General features: G+C 38.2%; 2 protein-coding genes across 2 annotated transcripts in view; one reads left to right on the top strand and one right to left on the bottom strand.

Annotated features, from left to right (window-relative positions):
• The window catches only part of IL16 (interleukin 16), a 36,782-nt gene extending 29,228 nt beyond the window's left edge, over positions 1-7,554 (top strand). The window contains exons 16-22 of the mRNA XM_010164219.1: positions 11-139; positions 1,376-2,465; positions 2,982-3,165; positions 4,744-4,845; positions 5,557-5,809; positions 6,715-6,840; positions 7,086-7,554. Of these exons, the coding sequence (XP_010162521.1) occupies positions 11-139; positions 1,376-2,465; positions 2,982-3,165; positions 4,744-4,845; positions 5,557-5,809; positions 6,715-6,840; positions 7,086-7,279 (2,078 nt within the window). The 3' untranslated portion in view covers positions 7,280-7,554. The remainder of the gene's footprint in view (positions 1-10; positions 140-1,375; positions 2,466-2,981; positions 3,166-4,743; positions 4,846-5,556; positions 5,810-6,714; positions 6,841-7,085) is intronic.
• A 3,776-nt stretch (positions 7,555-11,330) lies between these two features.
• STARD5 (StAR related lipid transfer domain containing 5) overlaps positions 11,331-12,641 on the bottom strand; it is a gene marked incomplete at its 5' end in the record, with an annotated part of 3,436 nt that continues 2,125 nt past the window's right edge. The window contains 2 exons of the mRNA XM_010164229.2: positions 11,331-11,551; positions 12,152-12,245. Coding sequence (XP_010162531.1) covers positions 11,404-11,551; positions 12,152-12,245 — 242 coding nt within the window. The remainder of the gene's footprint in view (positions 11,552-12,151; positions 12,246-12,641) is intronic.

Here is a 12,641-nt window from a genome sequence, read left to right as displayed (position 1 = left end):
GAAGCTGGAGAACCAATGCTAGAGGGACATCAAACTGATGTAACCCACAGTGTCTTTACCACTTCTCCTACAGCGTATGATACTGAACACACAACTGCTGTTCCAGCGGGCAGAGATCAAGAAAGAAAAGCAAACTTAGGTATGTTTAATTACATGGATTTTTTTTGCAGCTGAACCTAGCATTTACTTTGGATTCCAAGATGGGTATCAAGCTGGCTTCACTTTTTTGTTTAAATGTAGACTTCAACCCATCTCTGTAAGTTTTGGGATAAAGAGGTCAAATTTCAAACTATTGATTAATCTTTGAAAAAAGGGAAAACTATATCAAAAGCAGCATAATAAATTATTTATTGTAAAATAGTGTTAATGGTCAGGCATCCTATTTCTGTATTTCTTCAGATGAAGAAATATATATATATATAATATATTGAAATATAGATATATAATATTATATCAAAAATTTGATATTAAGGGTTAGTTTTAGCCTTTCTAAAGGACATTTTTATGCATAGTTTCAAGGCTCGCGTGTTGCAATTGTGCAAACCACTGATAATAAGTATCTTGTGCTAGTTAGTGTTAAGGAAACTTAGTGTTAAGGAAACTATACAATCTCAAAAAGCCTCTTACAACCTAAACTGTTAATGTAATTCTGTAACTGCTGTCTCAGACCCTTTAAAAAAAAAAAAAAAGAAAAAGTGCCTTAAAAATTTATATTTTTATTTACACTGAAGCAGAAAATAGTAATTGTGCAACTGCACAAACAAAAGTTTGCTGCAATTCAGCTCTACCATGTCTAACATTAAAATACTTAATCAGTCTGTGATGTAAAAATATTCTTACATTAGAATTAAGGTTTTACTTACTGAAAAAAAAAATACAACTGGAAATGCATGCACAAATGTAAGGAAGCATAAATATTAATCAAAGATGGGAGAGTTTCTAGAGCAGGATATATTTATAAAGGTAGGAAAGAAAAATTATTTTAAAAAATAATTTACTATAACACCAGCTTTTTCACTAGGATGCAAACAATACTGCAATTTTAGCCTTCTATTTTAACTGTTATAGCATATATCATGACTTCAGAGCCCCAGAATTTCAGGTTACCTTTAGAAGTTGCAGACCCTTTAGAAAAGGTATCTCATATATAAATATGAAAAAGACTTGTTTTTTAGTTAATTTCAGTGTCAAAAGTCAGAACTTCTAGGTCAAGAGTTCTGAATTTTAAAAGCTTAAACTTTTTAGAAACAAAAAAATATTCATTGAAGGCTTGAATGAAATTCAAATGTAATGAATTAATAGCAAAGCATAGATAAAGGATGGAGAAGGAGAATTAGAAGGAGGCTTGTTTATAATCAATGTTTCTCTAACACAGGGAATCCTCTTTCTTCAATACAAAGGCCTATACTTAAAAGACAAGCACGGGTAGATTACAGTCTTGATACAACAACAGAAGACCCTTGGGTTAAAATTTCTGACTGCATAAAAAGCTTATTTAATCCTACCATGAGTGAAGACAACATCCACTTAGATTTGCAACCTGGCATCGATGCAAAGAAAGAGAATCAAAATCGAAGCAACTCAGAGACAGTTCTGAAGAAGTCGGAATCAGAAATAGTTGGTTCAAAAGTGCTAAAATCAGATGAAAATGATGGTGTGAAAAAGGGTCCTCCTGTTGCACCTAAGCCAGCCTGGTTTCGACAAAGTCTGAAAGGATTGAGGAAAGCAAATTCAGATCTAAAAACACAGACAGATCCAAGTCCTCCTGACCTTGAGAGTATTTCCAGCAAGGAACTACAATCCAGCTTAACCCGTGTCTCTCCTAGAGGATCATCAATAAAACAAAGAATAAGCTCATTTGAATCCTTGAGTGCTCCGCAGTCACCTGAAAAAGTACATCGAAGGTTTAGCCTGAAACCGTCAGTCCAGAAAGAACACTCTTCCACTGCAACAGGGTCAGAAGTGGCTCCAGCCCACTTGAACCAAGCCTTTCTCCAACATTGCGAAACTAGCCAACAGTCAAAGTCACGTATGGTCATGGGTACAAAGAGCCTAGATAGATCTTCCTCTCCCAGGGAGGTCCTTGTGGCTAGCTCAGAGAAGAACAATGCCAACACTGAAAATTCCGTGGGTCTCTTAAGGACAGAAGCCATTGCAACTTCCCCTCCTGTATCAGTAGCAAAAGCACACAGCCTAAGATCACGGAGCTTCCCACTTACTGCTACCCAGTCTTGTGAGATGATGAAGACATATGAAGAAAAGTGTAGCAAAATCTATTCCATCAGCAGCCAGGTGTCATCTGCTTTAATGAAATCTTTGCTTTGCCTTCCTCAGTCTCCAGTCTCTTCTGGAAACAGTGCATGGGAAACTCTGGACACATTGTCTCAGTCCTCTGTGGAGGAGGATGGGACTTCTCTCTTACCTGCAAGTGAGAATCATCACCTGGACACTGGGTTTTCTCTAAAGTAAGATACCATATATAAAAATCAGATTTGCAGATCAGCATTGGTGAGCCCTTGTGCTGATCTACTCACAGATTAACTTTCTAAGGTAGTAGCACACAATAGTAAAGCACAGACTAAGTAAAGAACTTTATTTAGAGCACAAAGGTTGAATGACTCACATGACCGTCACACTTGGTTTTAATTTGTACTACATAAGCACATTTATATTTCACATTTCCTCCTACTTATGGATGAATATTTCTAGCATCTCCATGATAAAGGAGATTTAAGTCTGGTTTTGCCTGGGGCCAAGGGATTATTCCTACTCTTTTACATGATGGATTCCAATTCTCTTAAGCTAACATGATTAATTTACGTTTGTACATATTTATAATACTTATTTTAGGAGCTACCACCCCAATTAAATGCTGATAAGATCAAAAGATGACTGCTCCATCATTATCTGTGCTATGCTTTTGTAGGTATGTTCTTTCATAACTGAATGTTTCTTTTTTTATTCCTCTCACAATGGGACAGCCTCTCCGAGTTGAGAGAATATACCGTGAGCCTAGCAGACAATGAGAAAGAGGAAGAGAAACAGGAACACGGCTCACCTCAAGCATCCGGTGTGTCAGGGCAGTCTGTCATCTCTCTGCTTTCCCCTGAAGAGTTAGCAAAGCTTATAGAGGAAGTCAAGTCACTAGATGAAGCAACCTTAAAGGTAAGCCTGCTTTTTCTTTTTGTGCATGATTTTCAGCAAGCTGTGGAGTGGATGCCCTGGTTTAATCTTTGCAACTTGATATCATAACAAATAGAACAGTCATCTCGATATGTACCAGTAGTAATATTTAGATTTTTGATCAAAAATCTTGAAGAAGTCTTCAGTAATATCCATTTAACTCATAGGATAACAGTTACTTAGTATGTAAGGTAAATGTATGTAGAAGTAAGCATTGATATTTTGGAGGCATTTAATTTTATTTAGGTTGCCAGTCTGAGATATCCAGTGCCTTATTTTTGGGGATACCAAGCAACCTTTAGTCTTACTCGATTAATCCAGAATTGTGATAAAGCTCAGAATAAGTCAAAATCAAAATTAGATGTATGCAATCCAGAACCGTAAAGACTTTTAAAGACTGCTCACACTCAAAGAGAAAGCAAATAACATCCAGAGCTCTACATTGAACACAGTTCAGGTTCTGCTGGCAGCTACATGATTGCTGTGTTAAGGCACTCCTGAGCTGTACAAAACCAGCATAACTGCATTAATGCACCAACAAGCCTAAGCTAATACAGTGTTTGCCTCTTCGGTAACTGTCAGTGGCATGTCTCCCAGGTAAGTCCTGGTTTGTCCTGCTTGGAGCACGGGTAGAGAATTCACATGTCTGCCTATCAGAATATCAGGTAAACACATTCTCATGTCAGGGACAAATTCTTACTGACTACTTCAAATTTTGCTAGTATATTGCAATCAAAAAGCAGTTTGACAAGCAGAATTTATGAAAGCCAAATTTTGTACCAATTTGTGTTTCTTGTCAACATCCCAAGTTGATATTTTTGGTCTGATTAGCAGTCAAAGCTATGTTGCAATGTTGTCCTCAATGGGACACTAGCCTTATATCAAGTAATCTGTTTTTGTGGAATTTTCATGACAGTCTCTGAGCAGCACATATCCTCTGCCTGATTACAGCTGGTCAGTAGATTCAGTTGTGGAAATAAACAAGACACAGTATCAAAAGATTTACAATTGCCCACATACTGAACGTGATTGTGAAATCTCAGTCAAAAAAGCCGTGTTTCCTTAGGAAACTAGATTGCTACCTGATACAAACTCATCTTTGGGACAACAGTCAGAGACAGTTTACTTTACCTGTTACTAGAACTTAAAAAATAAAAATAAGAGTGAGAAGCAATTTTTTTAAGCTGTGAAACTTATGTCCATGTGAGTTGTATGCCCGATTCTTTTTCCGCTTTTTCAATTAAAAGATTCTCTAACATGATTCAACAACACTTTCTGTTTCTACAGGACACATCTGTACTCTTTAATATAATTCCATTTATGGTCTAGATACAAGTGATAACCTGTTTATCAAGTCAGAACAATTTTAGACACAGAATAGCATTTTATAAAATAGGTAAATTTGAACAAAACCAGATGCTAAACATGTCTCCGTATTACACTTATGCTGCTAAGTCTCATTATAAAATGCACAATAGACAAAAGGAAAACATACTTATTTTCCAATTATCTTGGCATATTTATGGGGAAGTTCTTGTTGTTATTTTTTTCTCTGCCTAGGAATTTGATGATATCCATGTTACAATTTTGCATAAAGAAGAAGATACCGGGCTTGGATTCAGCCTTGCAGGGGGCATTGATCTAGAAAACAAAGTGATAACAGTAAGTAGCAACTTTCTTAAAAAATGCTCAAAACCCAACTACTCTGTCTAAAAATAAAAATATATAACTTACTGGTTTTCTACTACAGAGGTTGGCTTTTGGCATAATCAAAGTAGGCAGCTGTACTGATAAGGTCAGAAGAATCACGACCTTACTAGGTGAAAACAGGATCCTCTGCACAGAGCTGCCCTCCCCAGGTGACTGGCAGTGGTGCCTTGTTTCCTTGGGCACCATACTCCCCAATAGCTCTGAAAGCCAAAGCAAAACAATATGCAGCCCTTAAGTAACCAAAAACCTTATTCATATGTTTATAGAAGACTATGCAGGGTGATCAGGAGGAATGGAGTGAGTGCGTAGACATGTAAGGGGTCTGAAAGCTGGAGACTAGCTTCATGTTTTCTTCCTCTCACTAGCAGAGCAGCGAGAGGGTCAGGAAGTAGCACAGACAAGGTACGTGCCATGGGCAGCAAGGCCTTGGCCCTCTAATGCCAGGGTAAATGGATTGCCTAACTGCTTGAGGAGGGCTGTAACCCAGGAGAACTTCTCTGTACAAATTTATTCAGCTCTCAGTGCTGAAACATGCTAGAAGCAACTTGTTTCTGGCAAAGAATGGGAAATGCACATAGTAAAAAATATTAACCGAGTGGTTTAATGATTTGTCCTTTTTTTTTTTTTTTTCTGTGTGTGTGTGGTGACTGGGGTCTTCAATAGGTTCACAAAGTGTTTCCCCATGGACTAGCATCTCAGGAAGGAACTATTCAGAAAGGAGATGAAGTACTATCTATTAATGGAAAGTCTCTGAAAGGTGCAACTCATAACGATGCCTCAACAATCATGCGACAGGCTCGACAACCCAGACAAGCTGTTGTTGTCACTAGAAAAGCTAAAGATGGAGAAAAAAAAGTCAATGCTTCAATCAACTCTAGTACATCTTCGGTAGCAAGTGATGTCTCACAAGAGTCTGGTGAGTAAGATCAGTGGCATTACCTTGCAGGCCTCCCCACCCACCTGCTAAGTGTTCACTCATCACCTATATTCCCAGTGTTCATAAAGCAGTTCAGTATTGGCTGTGTAAATCTGAGAACCATGATTAAAGACAGCATAGTTAATAAAACATTCCTGAAACAGATAATTGGAATAAGTTTGTTGGAAAGGGAAAGAATTAACAGATTTCTAAAATAAAGGAACCCTCTGAAAAAAACCCAAGTGTGATCCTCTGTATGAATTTCTGAAGACATACAAAGATTATTATTGTAATAACACATCTGGCTGAAGGTATAATGACAACTCATTGAACAGTGATTCTTTGTTCTAATATTATTAGATTCTAGTTTACAAGACTTTCTCTGTGAAAGAGAATTTTGATTTGAACAAACAATGTCCTATTGTTTGATATAGCAGGTGGCTACATCTGAAACATAGCAAGGTCAGATTTTTGCAGAACCTTTCACATTCTTAAGATATCTTTGTGGGTTTTTTTAAAAAGCATAAGTTGGAGGTCTGTAGCTTTATTTATGTACTGCAAATAAATGTTAGCAGCTTTGTAGCTGATAACAATTGCATAACTAACATCAAGTCAAATATGTTTACCTCAAATTTTGTTCATTGAACAGATTTTTCTAATGCTAATAAAAGTCATCAACTTTCATTTTTATATTTCTATCCTGCTACAAATTTAAACACAAGTTTCTTTCAGCTTCCCAGAGGGCCTTACAATAGCAAAAAGAAATTACAAGTTATAGTTTTCTCTTTCATTTGGCAGTTTATGGTGCCTTTGCAAACAAAAAAGACATTAATTTTTTTTGTAACAGATGTTTTTGCTATTCAGACTATCTGGTGCCCATCTGCTAACTTTCCTTTTGTTTCCAGCAACTGAAGATCCAATCTGCACTGTAACTCTAGAAAAAACACCTGCTGGTTTAGGATTCAGTCTGGAAGGAGGGAAAGGCTCTATTCATGGAGATAAACCCATCATCATCAACAGGATATTTAAAGGTAAACAGACTTAAATGTGTATACACGGCAGGTTCTTAGCCGATTCAAATTTGTGCCATTCATAACTGACTGCTGATTTATACCCACGAAAATTGTATGTTTTGTAAATGCAGCATTATCCTGTGCAGTGCCAGTAGTTTGTTGCCTGCTGGGATCGGGTGGTTTATACCAAACGTGTGGGTGATCTTTAGTAAGAGAAAAAGAATTACACAAACAATTGAAATAAAATAATTTTCTTTCTCCAGGGACTGCACTAGAACAAAGCAGCGCTGTTCAGCCTGGGGATGAGCTATTACAAGTGCACACCACTGCCATGCAAGGACTCACTCGTTTTGAAGCATGGAATATAATCAAGGCATTACCTGATGGGCCCATCACAGCTATCATCAAGAGGAAGAATCCAAGCTCTGTTACCACCAAGTCATCTGAAACTTTGTAAGAGAAGGAATTAGACTACTACCAATATTACAAACAAAAAAGGATTTTATTACTTGCAGCCATTTAGCTAGCACAGCAAGATACTAAAGTGTGTATGAAAAGCACACATGATCTTACCGCCAGTAACAGAGCAAGCTGCCAGGGATAAAGGAAGATGTGCACAAAATGTGCATGATTATTATTTCAACATTCAGAAACAGATGTTAGAAAGTGTACAATTATAAAATAATGATTTTATTGATAATATACTTGTTGTAATAAAATATGAGACAGTTATAGTACTCTCCTATTTTAAGCCATCAACTTCACAAATAGCAAGAAGCACATTCTGTGTTTTCAGTCCTACTCTACAAGTCTTGCTCCCTGCCTTACCTTCACAGGGGAAAGAAATGTGTCTACAAGCCTACACTGCAGCAAAGGAAAAGCCTTAGATGATGCACAAAGGGCAGAGAAAGGGGGATGGAACTTTGTGCGTCAAAACGACAACCTGCTACAGAAAACTCCAGCTTTTCTATTCAAACCACAGAACAGTCAAAACCTGTCCAGGGTAACTTTCTACTAGCAGTTGACAGACACATCTCAACTCTAGAAGGCAAATGTGGGGGCATGTGTAAAAGAGTGTCTCACGGTATTGCAAGTGTGACGCAGGAAACTGAGGATAACACAGCGTAGGTTTTTCTAACCTTCCTCTGGCCAGAGTTCTCGGAGGACCACAGCAGGAGAGTAACAAGGCCATTTACAACCAACTCTTACCTTCTAACCACACGTTTTTTGAAATATCTTTGTGTTAATTTTGTAAGGGAAAGTACCAGTGAGAGTATTTGGAAATTAAAAGTTCTGAATCCAAATGTTTATTCTGGAAACACTACGTAACGTGGAGATAAATCTATGCTTCAAATGCTGCTATTGGCATTTTGGCAGTGCTCTCTAAGCACTGCATGGAATTCTGCCAGCAGCAGCATGTGTATCTATAGCAAGATGGTCTTGTGCACCCCTTTGTCTTCTCTGACCTACTTCACTACAGGGAGAGGTGCCACACTGAGATGGAACTAGTGACTCCCCAGATGGTTGCACTGGTTATTGCCCTTGGCTGTTCACTGTCCCATAGTTGGGTATCTGCTGCACCCTTCTTTGGTTGCTCAGTTTCACCAAATCATAAACTGCAGGAGTTCGGAGGCTATTTTCCACGCACTTGACACAATGTCACAGAAACAGCAACTGAGAAAAAGGGAAGTAGGACAGAGGACAGACAGCAGAAGGTATTAAATGGATCCAGGCACATGACTTGCTTTGGCCTTTCCTCACAAGTCAACTCTATGTTAAACCTGGAAAGAACCTAGTTAATGAACCATCTGATCCCCCACACTTCCGAACCCCTTCCCAACTGAGTTGCTTTTTCCAAAAAATAATCAACCCTCAAACCAAAATCTCTATGAATTTGGTAGCAATCAAAATAGGGTAAAAATGTGAGAGGGAATCTTTTTGTACTTTTTTTTTAACTGATACCTACTTGAAACTCTCTGATTTATTTATTTATTTATTTAAGAATTTATTGTATTTAACTTAACCTGCACTGTTGGCTTAGGCTTAACAAAGTCTAAGTAAAGGCCTGGTGCATATAAGAGATTCTAAGATTTTTTTAACCACTTGCTCATACCACTAATATAGAAAAAACATGAATGATTTCTGTACAGAAAAGCAGGCCTGAACTCTTCAGCACAGTTAAAGCTATTTCCTTTGAAAGACAGATCATGCTTTTTAGTCAGCTTCATAACTTTAACAGACACTGGACTAGCTACAGCCATGGCACAGAATGCCTTTGTTACTTCAATGCCATCTGCTCAAGGTGCCATCGCCTGAAACTGCTAATTAATTTCATCAATTTAAGAACTAATATCAAACCACCAAGGCAGGTTTGATCTCGTTTTTATCCAGAGGTGCTCTTCTCACTTCACTTTCAAAGTTTTTCAGTTTTTGTATTCCCCTGCATTTCCTGGCATCTGCCATGATCAAAAGAAGTCAAACATGATGTGTGGCAGGCAGCGTGTCTCACTGTGCAGTCCTCCAAGATCTTACAAGATGATCTTTGCCAAGACATCTCCATCTCCATCTCCAATCTGGCAGGGCAGGAGGCTGAATGTTAAGGGCTCTTCTTTCTGGATAGAACATGTTGAGCACTCAGAAAAGGAATCCTTGTTATTCCAAGGAAGAGCCTCACCTATCACCTCTATTGCTCAAAGCAATAAAAAAAAAAAAAACAAAACCCCAACATGTATATATATAATAACAAATAGATAATAAAAAGCCCCATTGTCTGCAAAAGGTTTACTTGCAGATGCCCCGAGCTCTGCTCCTTGAACTTTTTGCTAATTAAATTAGTCATAATCTTGCAAAAACTTGCTGAGATACTGAACTTCATGCCTAAAAACTTCAGTACATTTAGATAAATACATATGAGCCTCTGTATTATCAGGGCCCAAATCTCTCTTCAATGAATTGGTTACTCGCCTTAAGTACAGAAAGCAGCAATTTAAATTGGAAATAAGGACCAACCAAGGACAAAGAAGTTGGGAGGGTGAGTGCTCTCACCAAAACACCTTTATCCCCAGTTAGCGGGGAGTGCAAGCAGGAGTGAAGGCTTTTCCCTTCCTTGTTGCCTCAAATTCAGAGATGCTGGAGGTCCAAGTGGCTCTTATGTTTCCTTGATGGCAAAACAGGTACATGACGAACCATTTTAATGATTCAGGAAAAATAGAAAGATGTAGCAGAAAAATATTTATTTCATCACACTCATAAAAGTTTTTACATCTTTGTACACAAAGGAGACTAGATTTAAAACTGTTGCCTTGAAAAATCTATTCCATAGGGTGAGATTTACAGTGGGAAACTTTGTGTGCAAGTCCATGCCCTATATGAAATACAAAACAAATACAGGCACAGAAAGCAGAGTATATTAATCTTGTTAAATAATCAAGTTACAGCATTAAAATCATAGCCTACATTCAAATTCCTAATTCAGCAATTAGTTTTCCTTTTCTAATTACATGTAATCCATAGTAATGTCTGACGTTTCTAGAGTAACCAGCACCATAATTATTTTCTAAAGCTGGACACATCACTGCACACAAGATCAGGAGCTGATTTCCCCACGTAGTCTTGTGAGGCAAACCAGTCTTAGAGAAAAAGCAATGTCCTTATAGCCTGTCAAGTCAAGACTAAGCTACAGAAAAGATTATTTACCCGTTAAAACCTCTCACCACAAGAAACCAAAAAATGTTGAAGTGCAGTTAAAAATGGTCATTTCAAGTGTGTTTTAAAAATATGGCAAGTAAAGTGCTTAATCCTCTTTATTTATTGCCACAATGTCAGTGCAGTTTGTTTCACGACATTGTGGAAATCAGGGTGTTTGGTACAGAGAGGAGAAAGAAAGTGTGTCTATTTGCCAGCCCACAGACCTATCAATTGATTTACATTGGTAGACTCTGATCTAGAAAAAAAGCACTTCAGGTGTATTTACCATTAGTACTGAAGTCTGCTGGAACAAACAAGTGGGATCCTCCACACAATCCAGTTTGTTCTGGCTTTTACCACCTGCTGGCTTGGACCCACTGAAATATCTTAGCAGCTCTAAGAGTGCTGGCAGCGAGAGAGTTACTTTTTCTTTTGGGGAAGGAAGGAACATTGTTCCACAGGAGTCTACAGGGAGCTTCAGAGGCAAACCAGGGCTGCCCTGCACCTGGCTAATGCTGAAGTGCTAAGTGGATTTTAGCAATGCTCCTCCTCACAGACACTGACAAAGCATGGCCAAGAACAGATCTAGTGTGCATCTTCACCCCGCAGACAGGCAGCAGTGCTGCCTCCGGGATCCTTCCAGCCTCTAGTATGATATTTTTCTAATTAAGAAAATGAAGGATATTGTATTAGAAAATAATGCATTGCTTTGAACAGAGACAGGTAGAAAACAGTGTTCTAAAAATTAACTTTATGCAATCCATTGTTTCTTTACTTTTCCTAAGAATCTCTGCTGGTAGTAAAGTCCTGTAAGGCCAACTTACTGTTCCTACCCTCAAGCTGCCAGGTTTTCTCTCTCCTACCCTCAGCTGCTGATGTCAGCTATTGGTCTTGTCACACTTTTAATGCCTTAACAGCTTTGGTCAGGTTGCTGTAAAATCCAGCTATGCTAGCTGGAAAGAAGGAATCCACCACTGTCTGGGGAAGATAGCCACCAAGATCAGTCTGAAAGAAACTGAGGAGTTGAGTCCTGTCTGGCTCCCTGCAAAGACAATACAAGCAGTTTTTATAGCCAGCAGTTTAAATGCATTAAGAACTTTAAAATGACTCTCATATGCATTATCTGATGATAGATATTTCCAAGTACTCAAAGAAACCCACACACAAAAAACCTCCCATAGTTGTTAATTCAAAAATTCAATTAATGTGGCTAACCCCACAAGTCAAATTACAGCTAAACTAGGCCTTAATTAGGTACATGATTCTGTTTACGAATTATGTCAATGTAAGAAACAATTGGATACTCATTTACCAAAAATTAAGACTGTATTTGTACGTTCTGCTGAATCTCTTAAGAGGTCAGCAAGAATCCTACCATGATGACAGCTCCTGTAGTATTAAAGATTTCCATCTAGGAAATGAAGGGAGACTAACTCATTGAAAAAAAAAAAAAAAAAAAAAAAAAGAAAAAAAAAGAGACCAGAAAGGGCACTCAGTCATATTGATTAGCAGTGAAAAGAAGACAGAAATATGTTATTACCAAGAAGCTACACATCATGTGTGGCTCTACACACATAAACACACCACACAATGGATAAGAAGGGCTTTAAAACACGTAACATTCAAATAGGTCACCACTTACCCTGGAAGGGGTATACAGAAACAGCCACAGGGATAATTAAAACCTCTCACAAAATTTGGTTGAGGAGGACACAGTGGGTGTTCCACATTGGTGGCTGTAAGAAAAAGCATTCAAGAAAAGCGTTATTTTCACAGAAGATGGGAAAGGGTCCTTGGTACTCAAAGCACCAGCTAAGAAGCAAACTCATTGTGAGAATGTATTTAAGAAGAATGGCAGTATAACCTTTTCAATGTGGGGCTGGGCCATACAAGCGGTCAGAAGAGAGCATTAAAAGGAACCACTCTGGCTATGGAATGGAGAAATCAAAGCAGTGTTAAATTTAGAAGCAATTATTACTGAGATCTGAACTAAGCATCAAGACTCTTTGAGGGAGTTTCACAGAACTCATGTCGTGCAAGGGCACTGCTTTTCTTGAGAGGTCACTCAAGTTCCTTCCAATGAACCCATGGCATGGAGGTATATGCCACTTGACTGCTGAGAAGCTGCAGTC

Source organism: Antrostomus carolinensis, unplaced genomic scaffold (genome assembly GCF_000700745.2).
Source record: "Antrostomus carolinensis isolate BGI_N321 unplaced genomic scaffold, ASM70074v2 scaffold13660, whole genome shotgun sequence".
Classification (NCBI taxonomy): domain Eukaryota; kingdom Metazoa; phylum Chordata; class Aves; order Caprimulgiformes; family Caprimulgidae; genus Antrostomus; species Antrostomus carolinensis.
This window is presented reverse-complemented; position numbering and strand designations above follow the sequence as displayed.